Source organism: Anthonomus grandis, chromosome 10 (assembly GCF_022605725.1).
Source record: "Anthonomus grandis grandis chromosome 10, icAntGran1.3, whole genome shotgun sequence".
Taxonomy (NCBI): Eukaryota; Metazoa; Arthropoda; class Insecta; order Coleoptera; family Curculionidae; genus Anthonomus; species Anthonomus grandis.
The window spans coordinates 1,462,473-1,483,063 of record NC_065555.1 but is presented as its reverse complement, the minus strand read 5'-3'; the positions used below and the strand labels follow the sequence as shown (position 1 = coordinate 1,483,063).

Sequence of the window (20,591 nt, the reverse complement as noted above, 5' to 3'; positions counted from 1 at the left end):
GAGTGGTTTTGTTTATGGGAGTCTTCACATCTATAGGGTTTTCCAAATGCTCGGTCTGCGTTGAACTGGATTTTTTTGGTTTTAGGAGGCTACTTCCACTACTCGTGTTTCCCTTAGAAATTAAATTGTCGATTGTCGTTTTATGCATGTGCACAAAAGTTTAAATTGGCATCTAGAATAGTACCCAAATACTTAATTTCACTCTCATAAAGAATGATATCCCCATTTACAGTAATGCTCACACTATCCATGTCTATTTGATTAAGTCGTGGAAAGAAGAATCTTGGAGTAAATTTACTGCATGTATATTCAAAAAACTCTATTTATATTTTCTCGATGTTTTTTTTGTAAATATTCTTAATCCGTTAAATTTAAAAATTAAAAACCCTTTTAGAAAGAAAATATATTATATTTAAAAATAATATATAAAATGAAATTTTCCAAAAAATTAGCTATTATTGTAATATTTGCAATTTATTTAAACCTAAATATAAAGAAATGTTTTATTTATATTTTTTTGTTTCGAAAACCGTATTTTTTAAATGACATTCAAAATATTTTTTTTAAATTAAATTGTAAATATAATGAAACTTAAATTTAAAAAAAAACAACTACAGTCAAGCATAAGATAAAATACAAAAATTTTTGGTTTTTTTTAATAATAATTGACTATAAATTGTTGTTTTTTGTGATCTCACAATTTTTTTTGCTTCTTGATAAGTTACTTGGATATTGGATAAGTTTCGGCTTATATTAGGCTATCCTCAGGGCGGGAAAGGGTGAAAACGTGTTGTCCATAAAAAAACCATTAAAAAAATATTTATTATAAGCAATGGTCCTTGTGGTTCTTAAACAGATGTGGACCAATCAACTAAATTTAATCAATGAATTTATTGAACTAAATTTATGTTTTGGTACAATTTGAAGGTACTTACATAAATAGTATTTATTCTAAATGAATACATTACTACTTAAAATAGCATATACATATACATACATATACATGTATACGGGTTTTTTGGCGTTCAAAAGTTAAGTTTTGAAATACGATTTTGATGTGGCATTTTTCAGTGAGATATGGTTGTTGGATAAATTATTAATTTCTGCTTAACAATTTATTCATCAATAAATAATTAAATAATAATTAATAATTATTAAATCAATAATCAAGGCAGGATAGAACTGTTGGTGTTATCACTTGGAACTTGGAACATTATTTTATACTATCCTTGTACCTAATAAGACACATTTATTATTATTATTAATTATTTTTATATTATTGAAAAAGTGGATCCCATTACGTTTTTTCAATGAAAAAAAAAACTTTATTACACCTAACAAATCTATCTTCTTAATTTTTATGACTAGGCATTAAAGTACAATAAACTATTAAATAAATTCACACTAATCCGGGATTATCGATAAAATAAGAAGTTTTTATGACTGTTGGTAGCCCAAATTAAAAAAAAAATCCACTTCCCGACTTACCGCGAAAAAATGAACATTATGCAATTTCTAATAATTGCGGCAATTGCTGTGACGTGTGCAGCAACCCCCGACCTAAAACCACGTAAGTAACTAAGCATATTAAAAAAAAAATAATTTATTGAAAAATTTCAGATTTCCTAGAGGTTTTGGAAAGGAACGCGGATAACCGTATAGTCGGTGGTTATCCCACAGATATTTTACTCTTTCCATACCAAGTTTCTTTGCAATACTTCCATAGGCACGTATGTGGTGGCTCAATCATCTCTGATCGATGGGTCGTAAGTGCTGCCCATTGCACCCAACTGTAAGTCATACGTCTTATTCTACTTCTTCCATATACATTATGATCGAACTTTTAGTGTCCATCAAATACCACCTTTACCAGCCTTCTCTGTACGACTAGGCACCAGTTTCGTCCAATCCGAGGGTCTCGTTTATGGGGTAGCAGCCATCTTCGACCATCCAGGTTATGGTAATACCGATAATCGTTTCGACTATGACATCACGTTGATCCGATTAGCAAGTGCTCTCGTATTCAGGCCCAATATCCAACCCATCTCTTTGCCCGCATTGAATCACGTAAGTTAAACACTAATTCAGATTGTCCAATAATCCAGATGATTAGGTTTTAGTTCCTGGAACGTCTGCTGTTGTAACTGGATGGGGTGCACTCTGGCAAGGCGGTTCGGCCCCGTCCAGACTTCATGCGGTTGAAGTGCCTATTTTAAGTAACGAAAGCTGCGCGGAATATTATGATGGTGGTAAGTTGAGCGTCATTACCTTAGCATAATTAGGTCAGGACTTTTAACGCAATTAAACGAGGTGATATTGGTACGAGGTAAAGTTCAATAACTTAACTTAAATTCCCAGTGGGGGAGTTAATCACTTAATCTACAATTTTGCTTATGCTACTTAAGATTGTAGATCGAACAGTGGAAGAGATATGAACGATTTTGTGTCGTGTTTTGGATGCCACTAAATGACGTATAACGTTAAAATATGGTGCAGAAAAACTCCCTTTTTGTCACGATAAAATAACGTCATTTGAATGACAATTAAAGGGAGGATTTACATTAATGTGTCTAGAATGTCAATATTGACTTATAAAAGATTAGTGAATTGACCTGCCTTCTATCAGCATGGCATTTTGTGTTGCCAAATAGGATATTTTCAAGCTAGATCCAGTGGATTTAGTTTCGATTTAGGATGTTCCTATAGTAAAATATTATTTAGCGGTTACCATTTTCTGGATAAGTTAAATTTATAGACAGAATAAATCATTCTGTTCTACGGTTACATTGCATATCGCTCTTCATGTTTTTTTTGAACTTTTTAGAAAAAAAGTCACGATTTTAAAATAACATCCTTAAAACAAACAGCAAACTCAAATGGTATGACAATGACATTCTTTTCAATGTCAACAACTGTCATTTTGCCAAGCAAGATGGCCGACATACGATTCCGATTGTCACCATACAAGTTTACTTCATTCCTATCCTTAGTTCATACGTGAGTGTCTAATGCTACGTTTATAGTTCCCTATGTAGCAACATAACACAAACAAATTATATTTTCATGGATAATTCCTGAATTTTTCAGCATGGGACCAAATAACGTACTCAATGTTATGCGCCGGCCTGATAAACGGAGGAAGAGATGCTTGCCAAGGGGACTCCGGAGGACCATTGGCCATAAATGGTACTTTAATCGGAGTAGTTTCTTGGGGCTATGGATGCGCCCAACCAAGCTATCCAGGAGTGTACGCCAACGTTCCAGCGGTCAGACAGTGGATTGCCAACGTAACTTCTTTATAAAACGCGCGAATAAAAACACAAAAAATTAAATAAAAATAATTGTTATCTATATTAAATAAAACATACAATAAAATTAGTTACACATAAAGGTAGTATAAAAAATCTTCTTCATCATCAAGAAAAATCTACTTTCCAAGGATGATCTTCCTGCCGGCACCGATGTTTTGACCCGCCTGGGAGGCTCCCTTGTTCTGTCCGGCCTGGAGGCCGATGATGCTCTCGCCGGCCTTCAATTGTTCCTCGGTGAATTCCCTCTTGTTCTCGTCAGAGGGTTTGGGTCCAAGGTGCGGTCCAGGCCACTCGCTGTGCTTGTACGTCTGACGACCCAAAGCGAAGAGGGTGTTGGTCACTTGGGCGATGTCCTTCTTCTCCCACAGGTCTACGGTTTGGAACACGTCGATGTCGGCCACTCCGTATTTCTTGATTGCCGCCTGGAAGCTGGAAAAGAGGAGTTTTTCGTTAGACAACGAATTTGGGAGGGATAAATCACGTTGTAGAGTATTAGGAAGACTTTCATCTACAACGTTTGTTAAGGGGTGAAATTGATGAAAATGATGCCTTTTGAGTTATTACACTTTATAGAGTCCGCAGACGAGAAAGTCTGTTTCGTCTTGGAGCTCTTCACTAGCTTTAAACTGAAATTTCTCAAAAAATACTTGGGATATTTGGACGAAATAAACTGTAGATTATTAGGAAGACTTTCATCTACAAAGTTTGTTGGAGGTTCAAAATGCTGAAAATGACACCTTTTGAGCTATCACACTGTATAGAGGCTGCAGTCGAGAAAGTCTGTTTCATCTTGGAGCTTATCACTGACTTTAAAGTGAAATTTCTCAAAAAACACTTGGGATATTTGGACGAAATAAACTGTAGATGATTAAGAAGACTTTCGTCTACAAAGTTTGTTAGAGGTTCAAAATGCTGAAAATGACACCTTTTGAGTTATTACACTTTATAGAGCCCGCAGTCGAGAAAGTCTGTTACGCCTTGGAGCGCATCACTGGCTTTAAAGTGAAATTTCTCAAAAAATACTTGGGATATTTGGACGAAATAAACTGTAGATGATTAAGAAGACTTTCGTCTACAAAGTTTGTTGGAGGTTCAAAATGCTGACAATGATACCTTTTGAGCTATCACACTGTATAGAGGCTGCAGTCGAGAAAGTCTGTTTCATCTTGGAGCTTATCACTGACTTTAAAGTGAAATTTCTCAAAAAACACTTGGGATATTTGGACGAAATAAACTGTAGATGATTAAGAAGACTTTCGTCTGCAAAGTTTGTTAAAGGTTCAAAATGCTGAAAATGACACCTTTTGAGTTATCACACTTTATAGAGTCCGCAGTCGAGAAAGTCTGTTTCGTCTTGGAACTCATCACTGGATTTAAAGTGAAATTTCTCAAAAAATACTTGGGATATTTGGACGAAATAAACTGTAGATGATTAGGAAGACTTTCGTCTACAAAGTTTGTTGAAGGTTCAAAATGCTGAAAATTACACCTTTAAAGTTATTACACTTTATAGAGTCCGTAGTCGAGAAAGTCTATTTCGTCTTGGGGCTCATCACTGGCTTTAAAGTGAAATTTCTCAAAAAATACTTGGCATATTTGGACGAAATAAACTGTAGATGATTAAGAAGACTTTCGTCTACAAAGTTTGTTGGAGGTTCAAAATGCTGAAAATGACACCTTTTGAGTTATCACACTTTATAGAGTCCGTAGTCGAGAAAGTCTGTTACGCCTTGGAGCTCATCACTGGCTTTAAAGTGAAATTTCTCAAAAAATACTTGGGATATTTGGACGAAATAAACTATAGATGATTAAGAAGACTTTCATCTACAAAGTTTGTTGGAGGTTCAAAATGCTGAAATTGACACCTTTTCAGCTATCACACTTTATAGAGTCCGTAGTCGAGAAAGTCTGTTTCGTCTTGGAGCTTATCACTGGATTCAAAGTGGAATTTCTCCAAAACTACTTAAGATATTCTAATAAAATAAACTGTAGAAGATTAAGACGTCATTTCTCAAAATATTTTGCCAATACTTCAAAATTAATAAAATAATACTTTTCAAGTTATTTCACTTTAAAGGGACACTATTCCAATAACTCTGTTTCGTCTTGGAGCTCATCACTGGTTTTAAAGTGAGATTTCTCAAAAAGTACTTAAGATATCTTGATAAAACAAACTGTGGAATATTAAGACGCTATTTCTTAACAAATTTTGTTAATATCTCAAAATAACCAAAATGATACATTTGGAATTATATTAATTTAAAAGCACAACATTCCAATAACTCTGTTTCGTCTTTGAGCTCATCACTAGTTTTAAAATGGAATTTCTCAAAAACTACTTAAGATATTTTAATAAAACAAACTGTAGAATACTAAGACACTATTTCTTAAGAAATTTTGTTAATATCTCAAAATAACCAAAATGATACATTTTGAGTTATTTTCATTTAAAAACACAACATTCCAATAACTCTGTTTCGTTTTCGAGCTCATCACTGGCTTTAAAGTGGGATTTCTCAAAAACTACTTAAGATATCTTAACGAAATAACCTGCAAAGTATTAAGACGTCATTTCTCAAAATATTTTGCTAACATTTCAAAATAAATAAAATAATACTTTTTGAGTTATTTTACTTCAAAGGGACATTATTCCAATAACAGTGATTCGCCTTGGAGCTCATCACTGGTTTTAAAGGGGGATTTAACAAAAACTACTTAAGATATCTTTACGAAATAAATTATAGAATATTAAGAAGTCTTGTCTCAATATATTTTGTTAATATTTTAAAAGAATTAAATCGCTACTTTTTAAGTTATTTTACTTTAAAGAGGCACTACCCCATTATATCTGTTTCGCCTTAGAACTTATCACTGCCTTTAAAGTCAAATTTCTCAAAAAGTACTTAAGATATCTTAATGAAATAAATTGTAAAATATTAAAAAGTATTCACTAAACAAATTTTATTAATATTTAAAAAAAATAAAATTGATACTTTTTGAGTTATCACCCTTCATAGCCCCTGTAGTCGAATAAGTTTGTTTTGTCTGGAAACTTATCACTGATTTTAAAGTGAAATTTCTCAAAAAATACTTGGGATACTTGGACGAAATAAACTGTAGATGATTAAGAAGACTTTCGTCTACAAAGTTTGTTGAAGGTTGAAAATTCTGAAAATGACACCTTTTGAGTTATCACACTTTATAGAGTCCGTAGTCGAGAAAGTCTGTTACGCCTTGGAGCTCTTCACTGGATTTAAAGTGAAATTTCTCAAAAAATACTTGGGATATTTGGATAAAAATAAACTGTAGATGATTAAGAAAACTTTCGTCTACAAAGTTTGTTGGAGGTTCAAAATGCTAAAAATGAAGCTTTTTGAGTTATTATGCTTTATAGAGGCTGCAGTCAAGAAAGTCTGTTACGCCTTGGAGCTCATCACTGGATTTAAAGTGAAATTTCTCAAAAAATACTTGGGCTATTTGGACGAAATAAACTGTAGATGATTAGGAAGACTTTCGTCTACAAAGTTTGTTGGAGGTTCAAAATGCTAAAAATGACACCTTTTGAGTTATTACACTTTATAGAGCCCGCAGTCGCGAAAGACTGTTTCGTCTTGGAGCTCATCACTAGCTTTAAAGTAAAATTTCTCAAAAAATACTTAGGATATTTGGACAAAATAAACTGTAGATGATTAAAAAGACTTTCATCTACAAAGTTTGTTGGAGGTTCAAAATGCTGGAAATGACACTTTTTGAGTTATTACACTTTATAGAGCCCGCAGACGAGAAAGTCTGTTTCGTCTTGGAGCTCTTCACTGGCTTTAAACTGAAATTTCTCAAAAAATACTTGGGATATTTGGACAAAATAAACTGTAGATGATTAAGAAGACTTTCGTCTACAAAGTTTGTTGGAGGTTCAAAATGCTGAAAATGACACCTTTTGAGTTATCACACTTTATAGAGTCCGTAGTCGAGAAAGTCTGTTACGCCTTGGAGCTCATCACTGGCTTTAAAGTGAAATTTCTCAAAAAATACTTGGGATATTTGGACGAAATAAACTATAGATGATTAAGAAGACTTTCATCTACAAAGTTTGTTGGAGGTTCAAAATGCTGAAATTGACACCTTTTCAGCTATCACACTTTATAGAGTCCGTAGTCGAGAAAGTCTGTTTCGTCTTGGAGCTTATCACTGGATTCAAAGTGGAATTTCTCCAAAACTACTTAAGATATTCTAATAAAATAAACTGTAGAAGATTAAGACGTCATTTCTCAAAATATTTTGCCAATACTTCAAAATTAATAAAATAATACTTTTCAAGTTATTTCACTTTAAAGGGACACTATTCCAATAACTCTGTTTCGTCTTGGAGCTCATCACTGGTTTTAAAGTGAGATTTCTCAAAAAGTACTTAAGATATCTTGATAAAACAAACTGTGGAATATTAAGACGCTATTTCTTAACAAATTTTGTTAATATCTCAAAATAACCAAAATGATACATTTGGAATTATATTAATTTAAAAGCACAACATTCCAATAACTCTGTTTCGTCTTTGAGCTCATCACTAGTTTTAAAATGGAATTTCTCAAAAACTACTTAAGATATTTTAATAAAACAAACTGTAGAATACTAAGACACTATTTCTTAAGAAATTTTGTTAATATCTCAAAATAACCAAAATGATACATTTTGAGTTATTTTCATTTAAAAACACAACATTCCAATAACTCTGTTTCGTTTTCGAGCTCATCACTGGCTTTAAAGTGGGATTTCTCAAAAACTACTTAAGATATCTTAACGAAATAACCTGCAAAGTATTAAGACGTCATTTCTCAAAATATTTTGCTAACATTTCAAAATAAATAAAATAATACTTTTTGAGTTATTTTACTTCAAAGGGACATTATTCCAATAACAGTGATTCGCCTTGGAGCTCATCACTGGTTTTAAAGGGGGATTTAACAAAAACTACTTAAGATATCTTTACGAAATAAATTATAGAATATTAAGAAGTCTTGTCTCAATATATTTTGTTAATATTTTAAAAGAATTAAATCGCTACTTTTTAAGTTATTTTACTTTAAAGAGGCACTACCCCATTATATCTGTTTCGCCTTAGAACTTATCACTGCCTTTAAAGTCAAATTTCTCAAAAAGTACTTAAGATATCTTAATGAAATAAATTGTAAAATATTAAAAAGTATTCACTAAACAAATTTTATTAATATTTAAAAAAAATAAAATTGATACTTTTTGAGTTATCACCCTTCATAGCCCCTGTAGTCGAATAAGTTTGTTTTGTCTGGAAACTTATCACTGATTTTAAAGTGAAATTTCTCAAAAAATACTTGGGATACTTGGACGAAATAAACTGTAGATGATTAAGAAGACTTTCGTCTACAAAGTTTGTTGAAGGTTGAAAATTCTGAAAATGACACCTTTCGAGTTATCACACTTTATAGAGTCCGTAGTCGAGAAAGTCTGTTACGCCTTGGAGCTCTTCACTGGATTTAAAGTGAAATTTCTCAAAAAATACTTGGGATATTTGGATAAAAATAAACTGTAGATGATTAAGAAAACTTTCGTCTACAAAGTTTGTTGGAGGTTCAAAATGCTAAAAATGAAGCTTTTTGAGTTATTATGCTTTATAGAGGCTGCAGTCAAGAAAGTCTGTTACGCCTTGGAGCTCATCACTGGATTTAAAGTGAAATTTCTCAAAAAATACTTGGGCTATTTGGACGAAATAAACTGTAGATGATTAGGAAGACTTTCGTCTACAAAGTTTGTTGGAGGTTCAAAATGCTAAAAATGACACCTTTTGAGTTATTACACTTTATAGAGCCCGCAGTCGCGAAAGACTGTTTCGTCTTGGAGCTCATCACTAGCTTTAAAGTAAAATTTCTCAAAAAATACTTGGGATATTTGGACAAAATAAACTGTAGATGATTAAAAAGACTTTCATCTACAAAGTTTGTTGGAGGTTCAAAATGCTGGAAATGACACTTTTTGAGTTATTACACTTTATAGAGCCCGCAGACGAGAAAGTCTGTTTCGTCTTGGAGCTCTTCACTGGCTTTAAACTGAAATTTCTCAAAAAATACTTGGGATATTTGGACAAAATAAACTGTAGATGATTAAGAAGACTTTCGTCTACAAAGTTTGTTGGAGGTTCAAAATGCTGAAAATGACACCTTTTGAGTTATCACACTTTATAGAGTCCGTAGTCGAGAAAGTCTGTTACGCCTTGGAGCTCATCACTGGCTTTAAAGTGAAATTTCTCAAAAAATACTTGGGATATTTGGACGAAATAAACTATAGATGATTAAGAAGACTTTCATCTACAAAGTTTGTTGGAGGTTCAAAATGCTGAAATTGACACCTTTTCAGCTATCACACTTTATAGAGTCCGTAGTCGAGAAAGTCTGTTTCGTCTTGGAGCTTATCACTGGATTCAAAGTGGAATTTCTCCAAAACTACTTAAGATATTCTAATAAAATAAACTGTAGAAGATTAAGACGTCATTTCTCAAAATATTTTGCCAATACTTCAAAATTAATAAAATAATACTTTTCAAGTTATTTCACTTTAAAGGGACACTATTCCAATAACTCTGTTTCGTCTTGGAGCTCATCACTGGTTTTAAAGTGAGATTTCTCAAAAAGTACTTAAGATATCTTGATAAAACAAACTGTGGAATATTAAGACGCTATTTCTTAACAAATTTTGTTAATATCTCAAAATAACCAAAATGATACATTTTGAGTTATTTTCATTTAAAAGCACAACATTCCAATAACTCTGTTTCGTTTTCGAGCTCATCACTGGCTTTAAAGTGGGATTTCTCAAAAACTACTTAAGATATCTTAACGAAATAACCTGCAAAGTATTAAGACGTCATTTCTCAAAATATTTTGCTAACATTTCAGAATAAATAAAATAATACTTTTTGAGTTATTTTACTTCAAAGGGACATTATTCTAATAACAGTGATTCGCCTTGGAGCTCATCACTGGTTTTAAAGTGGGATTTCTCAAAAACTACTTAAGGTATCTTTATGAAATAAATTGAAGAATATTAAGAAGTCTTGTTTCAATATATTTTGTTAATATTTTGAAAGAATTAAATCACCACCTTTTAAGTTATTTTACTTTAAAGAGGCACTACCCCAATATATCTGTTTCGCCTTAGAACTTATCACTGCCTTTAAAGTCAAATTTCTCAAAAAGTACTTAAGATATCTTAATGAAATAAATTGTAAAATATTAAGAAGTATTTACTAAACAACTTTTATTAATATTTAAAAAAAATTAAATTGATAGTTTTTGAGTTATCACCCTTCATAGACCCTGTAGTCGAATAAGTTTGTTTTGTCTGGAAACTTATCACTGACTTTAAAGTAAAATTTCTCAAAAAGTACTTGAGATATTTGAACCAATTAAACTCTAGAACATTGAGAAGTCTTTTTTCAGTAGAGTTTTACCATAATTTCAATAAAACTTTTTGAGTTATCATACTCTATAAGCCTTACAGTCAAATAAGTCTCGCTTTACTTGGAGGTCATCACTGTCTTTAAAGTGCAATTACTCTAAAAGTACTTGAGATATTTGAATCCATTAAACTGTAGAACATTAAGAAGTCTTTTTTCAGTAGAGTTTCCAAAATAAATTTATTTTAAAATAATATTTTCGACGCGGCTTATGTTACACGTTCCTGGCCGACACTCAAAAATCATCAAAATCCGACAAATAAACTAACTCTATTTTTAAAATTATTCGTTTAAACTCTTGTAAACATACCCGTTTTCTAGAATAAATCTATTAATAAAAACGATAGGCGAAATTACCTAATATAAATATTTTTAACAGGTCTTGGCAAGGATGATCGTTGACGGTCTGTTTTCTCTTTGTTGATAGATGAGATCACACTTGGTCAACATTAAACTGTCTCTCTTTCTCTTCAACGAAAACTCATTGGTCTCATTAAGTGCTCAATTATGAGCTTCAGATTCTACCAAAGAAACCGTGAAAAGAAGTCGTAATTATGGAGTCAGCCTCTTGTAGTTAATACATGGGGAAAAGTACTTAAAGAATATCCATAGAATCCAAGATGTTGTGTAGTAGTGTAATTTTTAAGGGTTTAATTGAAAAAATGGCAAAAAAAATCCAAGTTTAAAAAAAAAATTATCTGATTTACTCATCTCTAATATTTCTCTCGTTTCTTGTAGTTCGGACCAGATTTGCTTTGTAGTGAGAGGAACTTACGAAGAAGAAGATTTAGAAAATGGCTATTCTCTTATACGAATGAAATTGTACTGATTTTTTCTACTTTAAATGGTAATTAAGGTTCTGGTGCAAACACAAGATTGCACCACCAGGAACTATAGAGTAACTTGGATAAATCAGGAATAAGCCGAAGTTTGGATAAGATACATAGATGACACATGCTTTCTATGAGAACTACATTACAGTAAATTAAAGAATATTTCCTTCCTGCCTCAATGATGAAATGTTGATGATACATGGTTGATTTACTTACTTGGTGATGTTTTCCATAAACTTAAACTGTCCGCCGCTGGTGTTGATCTTCGGAACAGAACCTGGAGCCAGTTTGTTGATCAACTGGCACAAAATGGTACCGTCTCTGATGACATCTTCGTAAGCCTGGCCAGGGGGGAATTTAGCCCCCAAGATGGTCTCGATCCATTCTTGGGCCTCTTTGTCTTGCGCTGGGTTACGTTTTGCCGCGAGCTAGTAAAGGAGAGAACTTTGAATATTGAATGAAAGTTCTAAAGTGGTTTCCGGTGCACATTTTGATACCAGATTTATAAACTTGGGACAATAACTTTTCTAGACTGCTTCATTTTAAGTATCATCAGTATCCAAGGATCTACTGTAAGTTCCTGGATAACTAGATACATTTTTGTCATGGAAGATTTCTGAGTAATGAATGAATGTTGTAGAGTGTTTTCTACTGAACATTTTGATAAGGTCTAGCAGACTATTTCATGCCTAAGCCAGACTCTTGATGTACAAGCGGCTGGTAAAAAAATGTGCGATAAGTGGTTCGTGATGACAATTCAATTAAAAACTTGTGTTATTCCATACTCAGTACTCACTTTGGCTTGGACCTGACGTTCCAGAGACATGATTAGGCTGTTCCGCACTGGACTGCAATTATTAAATAAACCAACGAAATTCCACACCCGACTAAACTGCGTGCCGAAGCGAAGTGTCGCTTATATACGAGGTCGTATTTTTGATCGTCCTACTGGATTTTCCACGTCGCGGTGGAAAACTTAACTTTTGCCGCCTAAAATTAGAATTTCGACTCATTTTTTGGTCTTTTATTTCTGAAAATGTGGTATTTGTAATGTTTGAGTGATTTGGGCGTGCTGGTATGCTAATCGGATTTTGGCTTTAACGAGTTTGAGAACGCGCGTGTTGATATTAAAATTTATAGGCATAACTGAGCTTGAATTCAAACTTGGATTAGGCCTTTCAAAGAAGCTTTATTTGAACATCCAAGGAATGTCTTTGGAACTTTCCATAAAAATTAAATATTGAATTCTTAAAATCACTGGAGATATAAATAGTTTATTATGTTCGGTCAGGTTCTTCTTGATGACTCCTTCGCTTAAGGGATAAATTATGTTCAATTCTATAAAACAATTATTCTTCTGATTACAGTCAATCAGGCATTATAATCATTGCTGATCTAAAATAACCCTGAAATCACAACGGTCATAAATATCAAAAATATGAAAAATAAGAAAAATATGAAAAATATGAAAAATATCAAAAATATGAAGAATATCAAAAATATGAAAAATATGAAAAATATGAAAAATATGAAAAATATGAAAAATATGAAAAATATGAAAAATATGAAAAATATGAAAAATATGAAAAATATGAAAAATATCAAAAATTTCAAAAATATGAAAAATATGAAAAATATGAAAAATATGAAAAATATGAAAAATATGGAAAATATGGAAAATATGGAAAATATGGAAAATATGAAAAATATCAAAAATATCAAAAATATGAAAAATATGAAAAATATCAAAAATATCAAAAATATGAAAAATAAGAAAAATATGAAAAATATCAAAAATATGAAAAATATCAAAAATATGAAAAGTATGAAAAATATGAAAAATATGAAAAATATGAAAAATATGAAAAATATGAAAAATATGAAAAATATGAAAAATATGAAAAATATGAAAAATATCAAAAATATCAAAAATATTAAAAATATCAAAAATATCAAAAATATCAAAAATATCAAAAATATCAAAAATATCAAAAATATCAAAAATATCAAAAATATCAAAAATATCAAAAATATCAAAAATATCAAAAATATCAAAAATATCAAAAATATCAAAAATATCAAAAATATCAAAAATATCAAAAATATCAAAAATATCAAAAATATCAAAAATATTAAAAATAACAAAAATATCAAAAATATCAAAAATATCAAAAATATCAAAAATATCAAAAATATCAAAAATATCAAAAATATCAAAAATATCAAAAATATTAAAAATAACAAAAATATCAAAAATATCAAAAATATCAAAAATATCAAAAATATCAAAAATATTAAAAATATCAAAAATATCAAAAATATTAAAAATATCAAAAATATCAAAAATATCAAAAATATCAAAAATATTAAAAATAACAAAAATATCAAAAATATCAAAAATATCAAAAATATCAAAAATATCAAAAATATCAAAAATATCAAAAATATCAAAAATATCAAAACTATGAAAAACATCAAAAATATCAAAACTATGAAAAATATCAAAAATATTAAAAATATTAAAAATATTAAAAATATCAAAAATATGAAAAATATCAAAAATATCAAAAATATGAAAAATATGAAAAATATGAAAAATATGAACAATCTGAAAAATATGAAAAATATTGAAAATATGAAAAATATGAAAAATATTGAAACTATGAGAAATATGAAAAATATTGAAAATATGAGAAATATGAAAAATATCAAAAATATGAAAAATATCAAAAATATGAAAAATATGAAAAATATCAAAAATATCAAAAATATCAAAAATATCAAAAATATCAAAAATATCAAAAATATTAAAAATATCAAAAATATCAAAAATATTAAAAATATCAAAAATATCAAAAGTATGAAAAATATCAAAAATATCAAAAATATCAAAAATATCAAAAATATCAAAAATATCAAAAATATCAAAAATATCAAAAATATCAAAAATATCAAAAATATCAAAAATATCAAAAATATCAAAAATATCAAAAATATCAAAAGATCAAAAATATCAAAAATATCAAAAATATCAAAAATATCAAAAATATCAAAAATATCAAAAATATCAAAAATATCAAAAATATCAAAAATATCAAAAATATCAAAAATATCAAAAATATCAAAAATATCAAAAATATCAAAAATATCAAAAATATCAAAAATATCAAAAATATCAAAAATATCAAAAATATCAAAAATATCAAATATTTCAAATTCAAATTCAAATTCAAATTCAAATTCAAATTCAAATTCAAATTCAAATTCAAATTCAAATTCAAATTCAAATTCAAATTCAAATTCAAATTCAAATTCAAATTCAAATTCAAATTCAAATTCAAATTCAAATTCAAATTCAAATTCAAATTCAAATTCAAATTCAAATTCAAATTCAAATTCAAATTCAAATTCAAATTCAAATTCAAATTCAAATTCAAATTCAAATTCAAATTCAAATTCAAATTCAAATTCAAATTCAAATTCAAATTCAAATTCAAATTCAAATTCAAATTCAAATTCAAATTCAAATTCAAATTCAAATTCAAATTCAAATTCAAATTCAAATTCAAATTCAAATTCAAATTCAAATTCAAATTCAAATTCAAATTCAAATTCAAATTCAAATTCAAATTCAAATTCAAATTCAAATTCAAATTCAAATTCAAATTCAATTCCAAATCCACAAATCAAAATTCTTTACACATTATATACAGGGTGGTCCATTTATCTTGAGACATCGCAATATCTCGAAAACTAAAACATGTATCCAGAAAATGTTTTATGTGAAGTTTGAATGGTTTCCAGGGGGCCATAAAATGACGTCAATGGTTTGACCTTGAGTGGACGCCTTCAAGGTCAAATGAAGGTCAACTTCACTTTTTTGCATAGAAACCTCTATTTTTTTTAATAGTATCTGATTTAGCGCTAAAAAATAAGTAACTTTCATCTGACACTTTTTTACATGCCACCCCTCCTTTTCAAAATATTAATTCTTCATTATTTTACGAATTTTTTTCTTGACCATGACATTTGTTCTTTTAGGTAGTATCTGATGATCTATCAAAAGGAGTGAAAGTATCTTATGATAGAATTTTATAACAACAGAATCGAAAATTTGAACATAAAACGTACAAAGTTCACATAAAAGAAATTGAAACAAAAAAAGAGTCACTCAACTCAATGTCAAACCAATGACGTCATTTTATGGCCCCCTGGAAACCATTCAAACTTCACATGAAACATTTTCTGGATACATGTTAAATACATGTTATACATGTTCAACTTTTAAATAAAGAAATGCTCAAGGGTAAGTCAAGGGCAATTCAGGGGTAGTTCAAGAAAACAAAAATTCAAGGAGGGAATATTACTTAAGCCTGTAAAAAAATATATATTCAACGGGGGAGGGAGGGGTGATATATAACGTGTATTATATCGTATAAATAAATTACCATAAACTGTAAAAAAAATTCTTTCCAGGGGAGTGGTGGGGGAAATGTATAACGTGTATTATTCTATATAAATAATTTACCATAACCTGTAAAAAATAAATATTCAAGGAGGGAAAGGGGTAAATTATTATGTGTATCATGGAATATAAATAAATTATTTTAACCTGAAAATAAATAAATATTCAAGGGGGAAGGGAGGGAAAATACATAAAAAGGTCTTTTAACTCGTTCAAAATTTTAGTAACAATAAATTTTTAACTCAAATTAAAACAAACTGATTAAAAATTTTGATTCTCTTGTTAAACGTGAATGACATAAGCATATTAATAAATTCCTCAACGTATATTACTCGGATATTTTATCCGATATTTATGATTCAAGTTTAACCAAAAATAAACCATCAAAAAAAATCCCTGGAATATTTTTTTACTCAATTTTCCTAAAAAGAATCAGAGTCTCTTTGGCTAATTTTCACGCTACAACTATTACAAAATTAAATTATTTGACTTTTTTTTACATCTCTATTTTACTGACCACGTTGCTGACTTCTTCACAGATAAATTTCTCTGATTTCTTATAGTTTAAAAACAAAAAATTTTTTTTTTTAATTCCCTCAATTTTTTAAAAAATGAGCTTTTTCGTCGATATTAAGGCCAGAACTTCTCTACTACTTACTGATTTTTTTGTAGGCAAATTCTTCTTAAAAATATCCAACAAAAACCTTATTTATTCAATAATTCTTCATTCTTAATTTAATTAGAAAAGTCTCAAGAATCAAAATCATACATATCCTCGGATAAGTATAAAAAAAAATAAAACAATTTAGTTGGAAAACTTGGTATATTGGAAAAGAGCTTCACTAGACTGAACTAAAATATTGTGTGTCCGAATTATTTCCAATTTTACTGGACTAAGAAACAAACAGTAACATATAATGCACGCGAAAAGTGAAAGTAGAGGCGCACGCATCCTCTAGTCGGTGGGGTTCGGGTGGGTTCGGATGAGTGGAGGGGATCAGAAAATGTCGCTCCACTCAGTGAAAGTACAGATCGTGCCTCAGTCTTGTTCCAGCAGCGGTAGAGGAAGGTCGGAAGGAAATATTCGCCATGTGGTGGTGTAGTGTTGGTGTTTTATAAGTGTTTTTTTTATTGTGGTTCCTGTACAGTTGGAGCAATAAAAGGTAAGTACTGATTTTTTTTTACAATTGCATGCAATTTATTTTGTGCTATAGATGTTTAATATCGAAGCAAAAGTTACGTTTTAAAATTCTTGAGTAAAATGTACAAGAATATAATTTTTTAGTATCAAATTTATTGTGGATTTATTCGCTAAATTCACATTTACATGAAGGCCTTAAGGGGTTCTAATGCAAGCAAAAGAAAATTTTCTTCAAAGTAACGTTTTTCTAAGGGAAATTTATTCGCTAAATTTCCAACTTTTAAAGAGCAAAAGATTGAAAAGTTTCTGGTGAATTTATTCGCTAAATTCACATTTAAATAACGAAACAGTTCTAGTATTAATAGAAGCGACTGAAATGTTTTAAATTTATATGTTATTTATTAATTAATGCATATTCAATCGGAAAATAACGACCGCACAAGTTCTGGTGAGTGTTGAATAGAAATTGAAAAGAGAATATTTGCCTTGTGGTGGTACAGTGTCAGTGTTTTATTAGTGTATGTGTGTTTTTATGGTGGTTCCTGTATACCATTCGAGGAGTGAAAATGGTAAGTACTAAATTTTTTTTTACGATTGCATGCAATTTACATCGAAGGGTTCATATTTTATTAGTAGCGAGTTCGGTGTTTACGTGACAGTGAGAATATAATTAATATTTTAGTAACAAATTTAAACTCGTAGGAATTTTAATAAATTCTAATAGGAACTTTATTCGCTAAATTTCCACCTTAAGAGTCAAAAATGTTTGCAAAAAATTTTCTTGTGAATTTATTCGCTAAATTCACATTTAAATAACGAAACAGTTCTAGTAACTAACTAAATTACTAAATTACTATTTTATTTTTTAATTAATGCGTGTTCAATTGGACAATAACGACCGCAGAAATTTTGGGTAATTCTTGTTAGTGTTGCATGCTAATTTCTTTTTGCATGTTTATTTACGATTGGATATTGGATTCGCTTTAGTTCTAAGGGGCTATAAGACAATTAAGGATTTTAATAAATTCTAACATTTTTTCAAATTTTTCTCAAAACCCAAGGAAATTTATTCGTTAAATTGCCACCTTTTAAAACAGTCAAACACTTTCTTTAAAAAATTCAATATTTTCTCTCAAAAGTTTTTTGTGGATTTATTCGCTAAATTCACATCAAATCACTAAAATGCAAATTTTAATAAATTCTAATAATTTTCAAAATTTTCTGAAAACTTATGGAAATTTATTCGTTAAATTTCCACCTTTTAAAACAGTCAAACACTTTTTTTTAAAAATTCAATATTTTTTCTCAAAAGTTTTTTGTGAATTTATTCGCTAAATTCACATCAAATCACTAAAATACAAGTTTTAATAAGTTCTAATAATTTTCAAAATTTTCTGAAAACTTACGGAAATTTATTCGTTAAATTTCCACCTTTTAAAACACTTTTTTTAAGAAATTCAATATTTTCTTTCAAAAGTTTTTTTGTGGATTTATTCGCTAAATTCACATCAAATCACTAAAATACAAGTTTTAATAAATTCTAATAATTATCAAAATTTTCTGAAAACTTACGGAAATTTATTCGTTAAATTTCCACCTTTTAAAACAGTCAAACACTTTTTTTAAAAAATTCAATATTTTCTCTCAAAAGTTTTTTGTAGATTTATTCGCTAAATTCACATCAAATCACTAAAATACAAGTTTTAATAAATTCTAATAATTATCAAAATTTTCTGAAAACTTACGGAAATTTATTCGTTAAATTTCCACCTTTTAAAACAGTCAAACACTTTTTTTAAGAAATTCAATATTTTCTTTCAAAAGTTTTTTTGTGGATTTATTCGCTAAATTCACATCAAATCACTAAAATACAAGTTTTAATAAGTTCTAATAATTTTCAAAATTTTCTGAAAACTTACGGAAATTTATTCGTTAAATTTCCACCTTTTAAAACAGTCAAACACTTTCTTTAAAAAATTCAATATTTTCTCTCAAAAGTTTTTTGTGGATTTATTCGCTAAATTCACATCAAATCACTAAAATACAAGTTTTAATAAATTCTAATAATTTTCGAAATTTTCTGAAAACTTAAGGAAATTTATTCGTTAAATTTCCACCTTTTAAAACCGTAAAACACTTTCTTTAAAAAATTTAATATTTTCTCTCAAAAGTTTTTTGTGGATTTATTCGCTAAATTCACATGAAATCACTAAAATACAAGTTTTAATAAATTCTAATAATTTTCAAAATTTTCTGAAAACTTACGGAAATTTATTCGTTAAATTTCCACCTTTTAAAACCGTAAAACACTTTCTTTAAAAAATTTAATATTTTCTTTCAAAGTTTTTTGTGGATTTATTCGCTAAATTCACATCAAATCACTAAAATACAAGTTTTAATAAATTCTAATAATTTTCAAAGTTTTCTGAAAACTTACGGAAATTTATTCGTTAAATTTCCACCTTTTAAAACCGTAAAACACTTTCTTTAAAAAATTTAATATTTTCTTTCAAAGTTTTTTGTGGATTTATTCGCTAAATTCACATCAAATCACTAAAATACAAGTTTTAATAAATTCTAATAATTTCAAAATTTTCTGAAAACTTATGGAAATTTATTCGTTAAATTTCCACCTTTTAAAACAGTCAAACACTTTTTTTAAAAAATTCAATATTTTCTTTCAAAAGTTTTTTTGTGAATTTATTCGCTAAATTCACATTCACAAAGAAATTTATTCGTTAAATTTCCACCTTTTAAAGGAAATTTATTCGTTAAATTTCCACCTTTTAAAACACTCGAACATTTTCTTTAAAAAACTTTAATAATTTTCTCAAAAGTTTCATGTGAATTTATTCGCTAAATTCACATTCACAAGGAAATTTTTTCTTTAAATTTCCATTTATTTAAACAGTCAAACACTTTTTTAAAAAAATTCAATATTTTCTTTCAAAAGTTTTTTTGTGGATTTATTCGCTAAATTCACATTCACAAAGAAATTTATTCGTTAAATTTTCACCTTTAAAAACACTCAAACAATTTCTTTAAAAAACTTTAATAATTTTCTCGAAAGTTTCTTGTGAATTTATTGTCTAAATTCACACTCACAAGGAAATTTATTCGTTAAATTTCAACCTTTTAAAACACTCGAACATTTTCTTTAAAAAACTTTAATAATTTTCTCGAAAGTTTCTTGTGAATTTATTGTCTAAATTCACACTCACAAGGAAATTTATTCGTTAAATTTCAACCTTTTAAAACACTCGAACATTTTCTTTGAAAAACTTTAATAATTTTCTCAAAAGTTTCTTGTGAATTTATTCGCTAAATTCACATTCACAAGGAAATTTATTCGTTA

At 28.9% G+C, this 20,591-nt stretch overlaps 2 protein-coding genes and 1 long non-coding RNA gene across 3 annotated transcripts; 2 read left to right on the top strand and 1 right to left on the bottom strand.

Moving 5' to 3' along the window:
- The first annotated feature begins 1,402 nt into the window (after positions 1 to 1,402).
- Positions 1,403 to 3,390, top strand: LOC126741184 (trypsin-2-like). Its single transcript, XM_050447536.1, has 5 exons — positions 1,403 to 1,570; positions 1,621 to 1,792; positions 1,848 to 2,067; positions 2,114 to 2,249; positions 3,088 to 3,390. The coding sequence occupies exons 1-5, from the start codon at positions 1,498 to 1,500 to the stop codon at positions 3,300 to 3,302; spliced, it is 816 nt and encodes a 271-aa protein (XP_050303493.1). The 5' UTR covers positions 1,403 to 1,497; the 3' UTR covers positions 3,303 to 3,390.
- On the bottom strand, positions 3,328 to 12,594 carry LOC126741185 (muscle-specific protein 20). The gene is made up of 3 exons (XM_050447537.1): positions 12,427 to 12,594; positions 11,847 to 12,058; positions 3,328 to 3,740 (listed from the first exon to the last, which is right to left on the bottom strand). Exons 1-3 carry the CDS (start codon positions 12,454 to 12,456, stop codon positions 3,428 to 3,430), a joined length of 555 nt encoding a protein of 184 aa, XP_050303494.1. The 5' UTR covers positions 12,457 to 12,594; the 3' UTR covers positions 3,328 to 3,427.
- Positions 4,255 to 9,624, top strand: LOC126741186 (uncharacterized). The gene is made up of 4 exons (XR_007662134.1): positions 4,255 to 4,401; positions 4,966 to 5,153; positions 7,223 to 7,410; positions 9,480 to 9,624. It is a non-coding gene; the product is annotated as an uncharacterized LOC126741186 (long non-coding RNA).
- Positions 12,595 to 20,591: the final 7,997 nt, after the last annotated feature.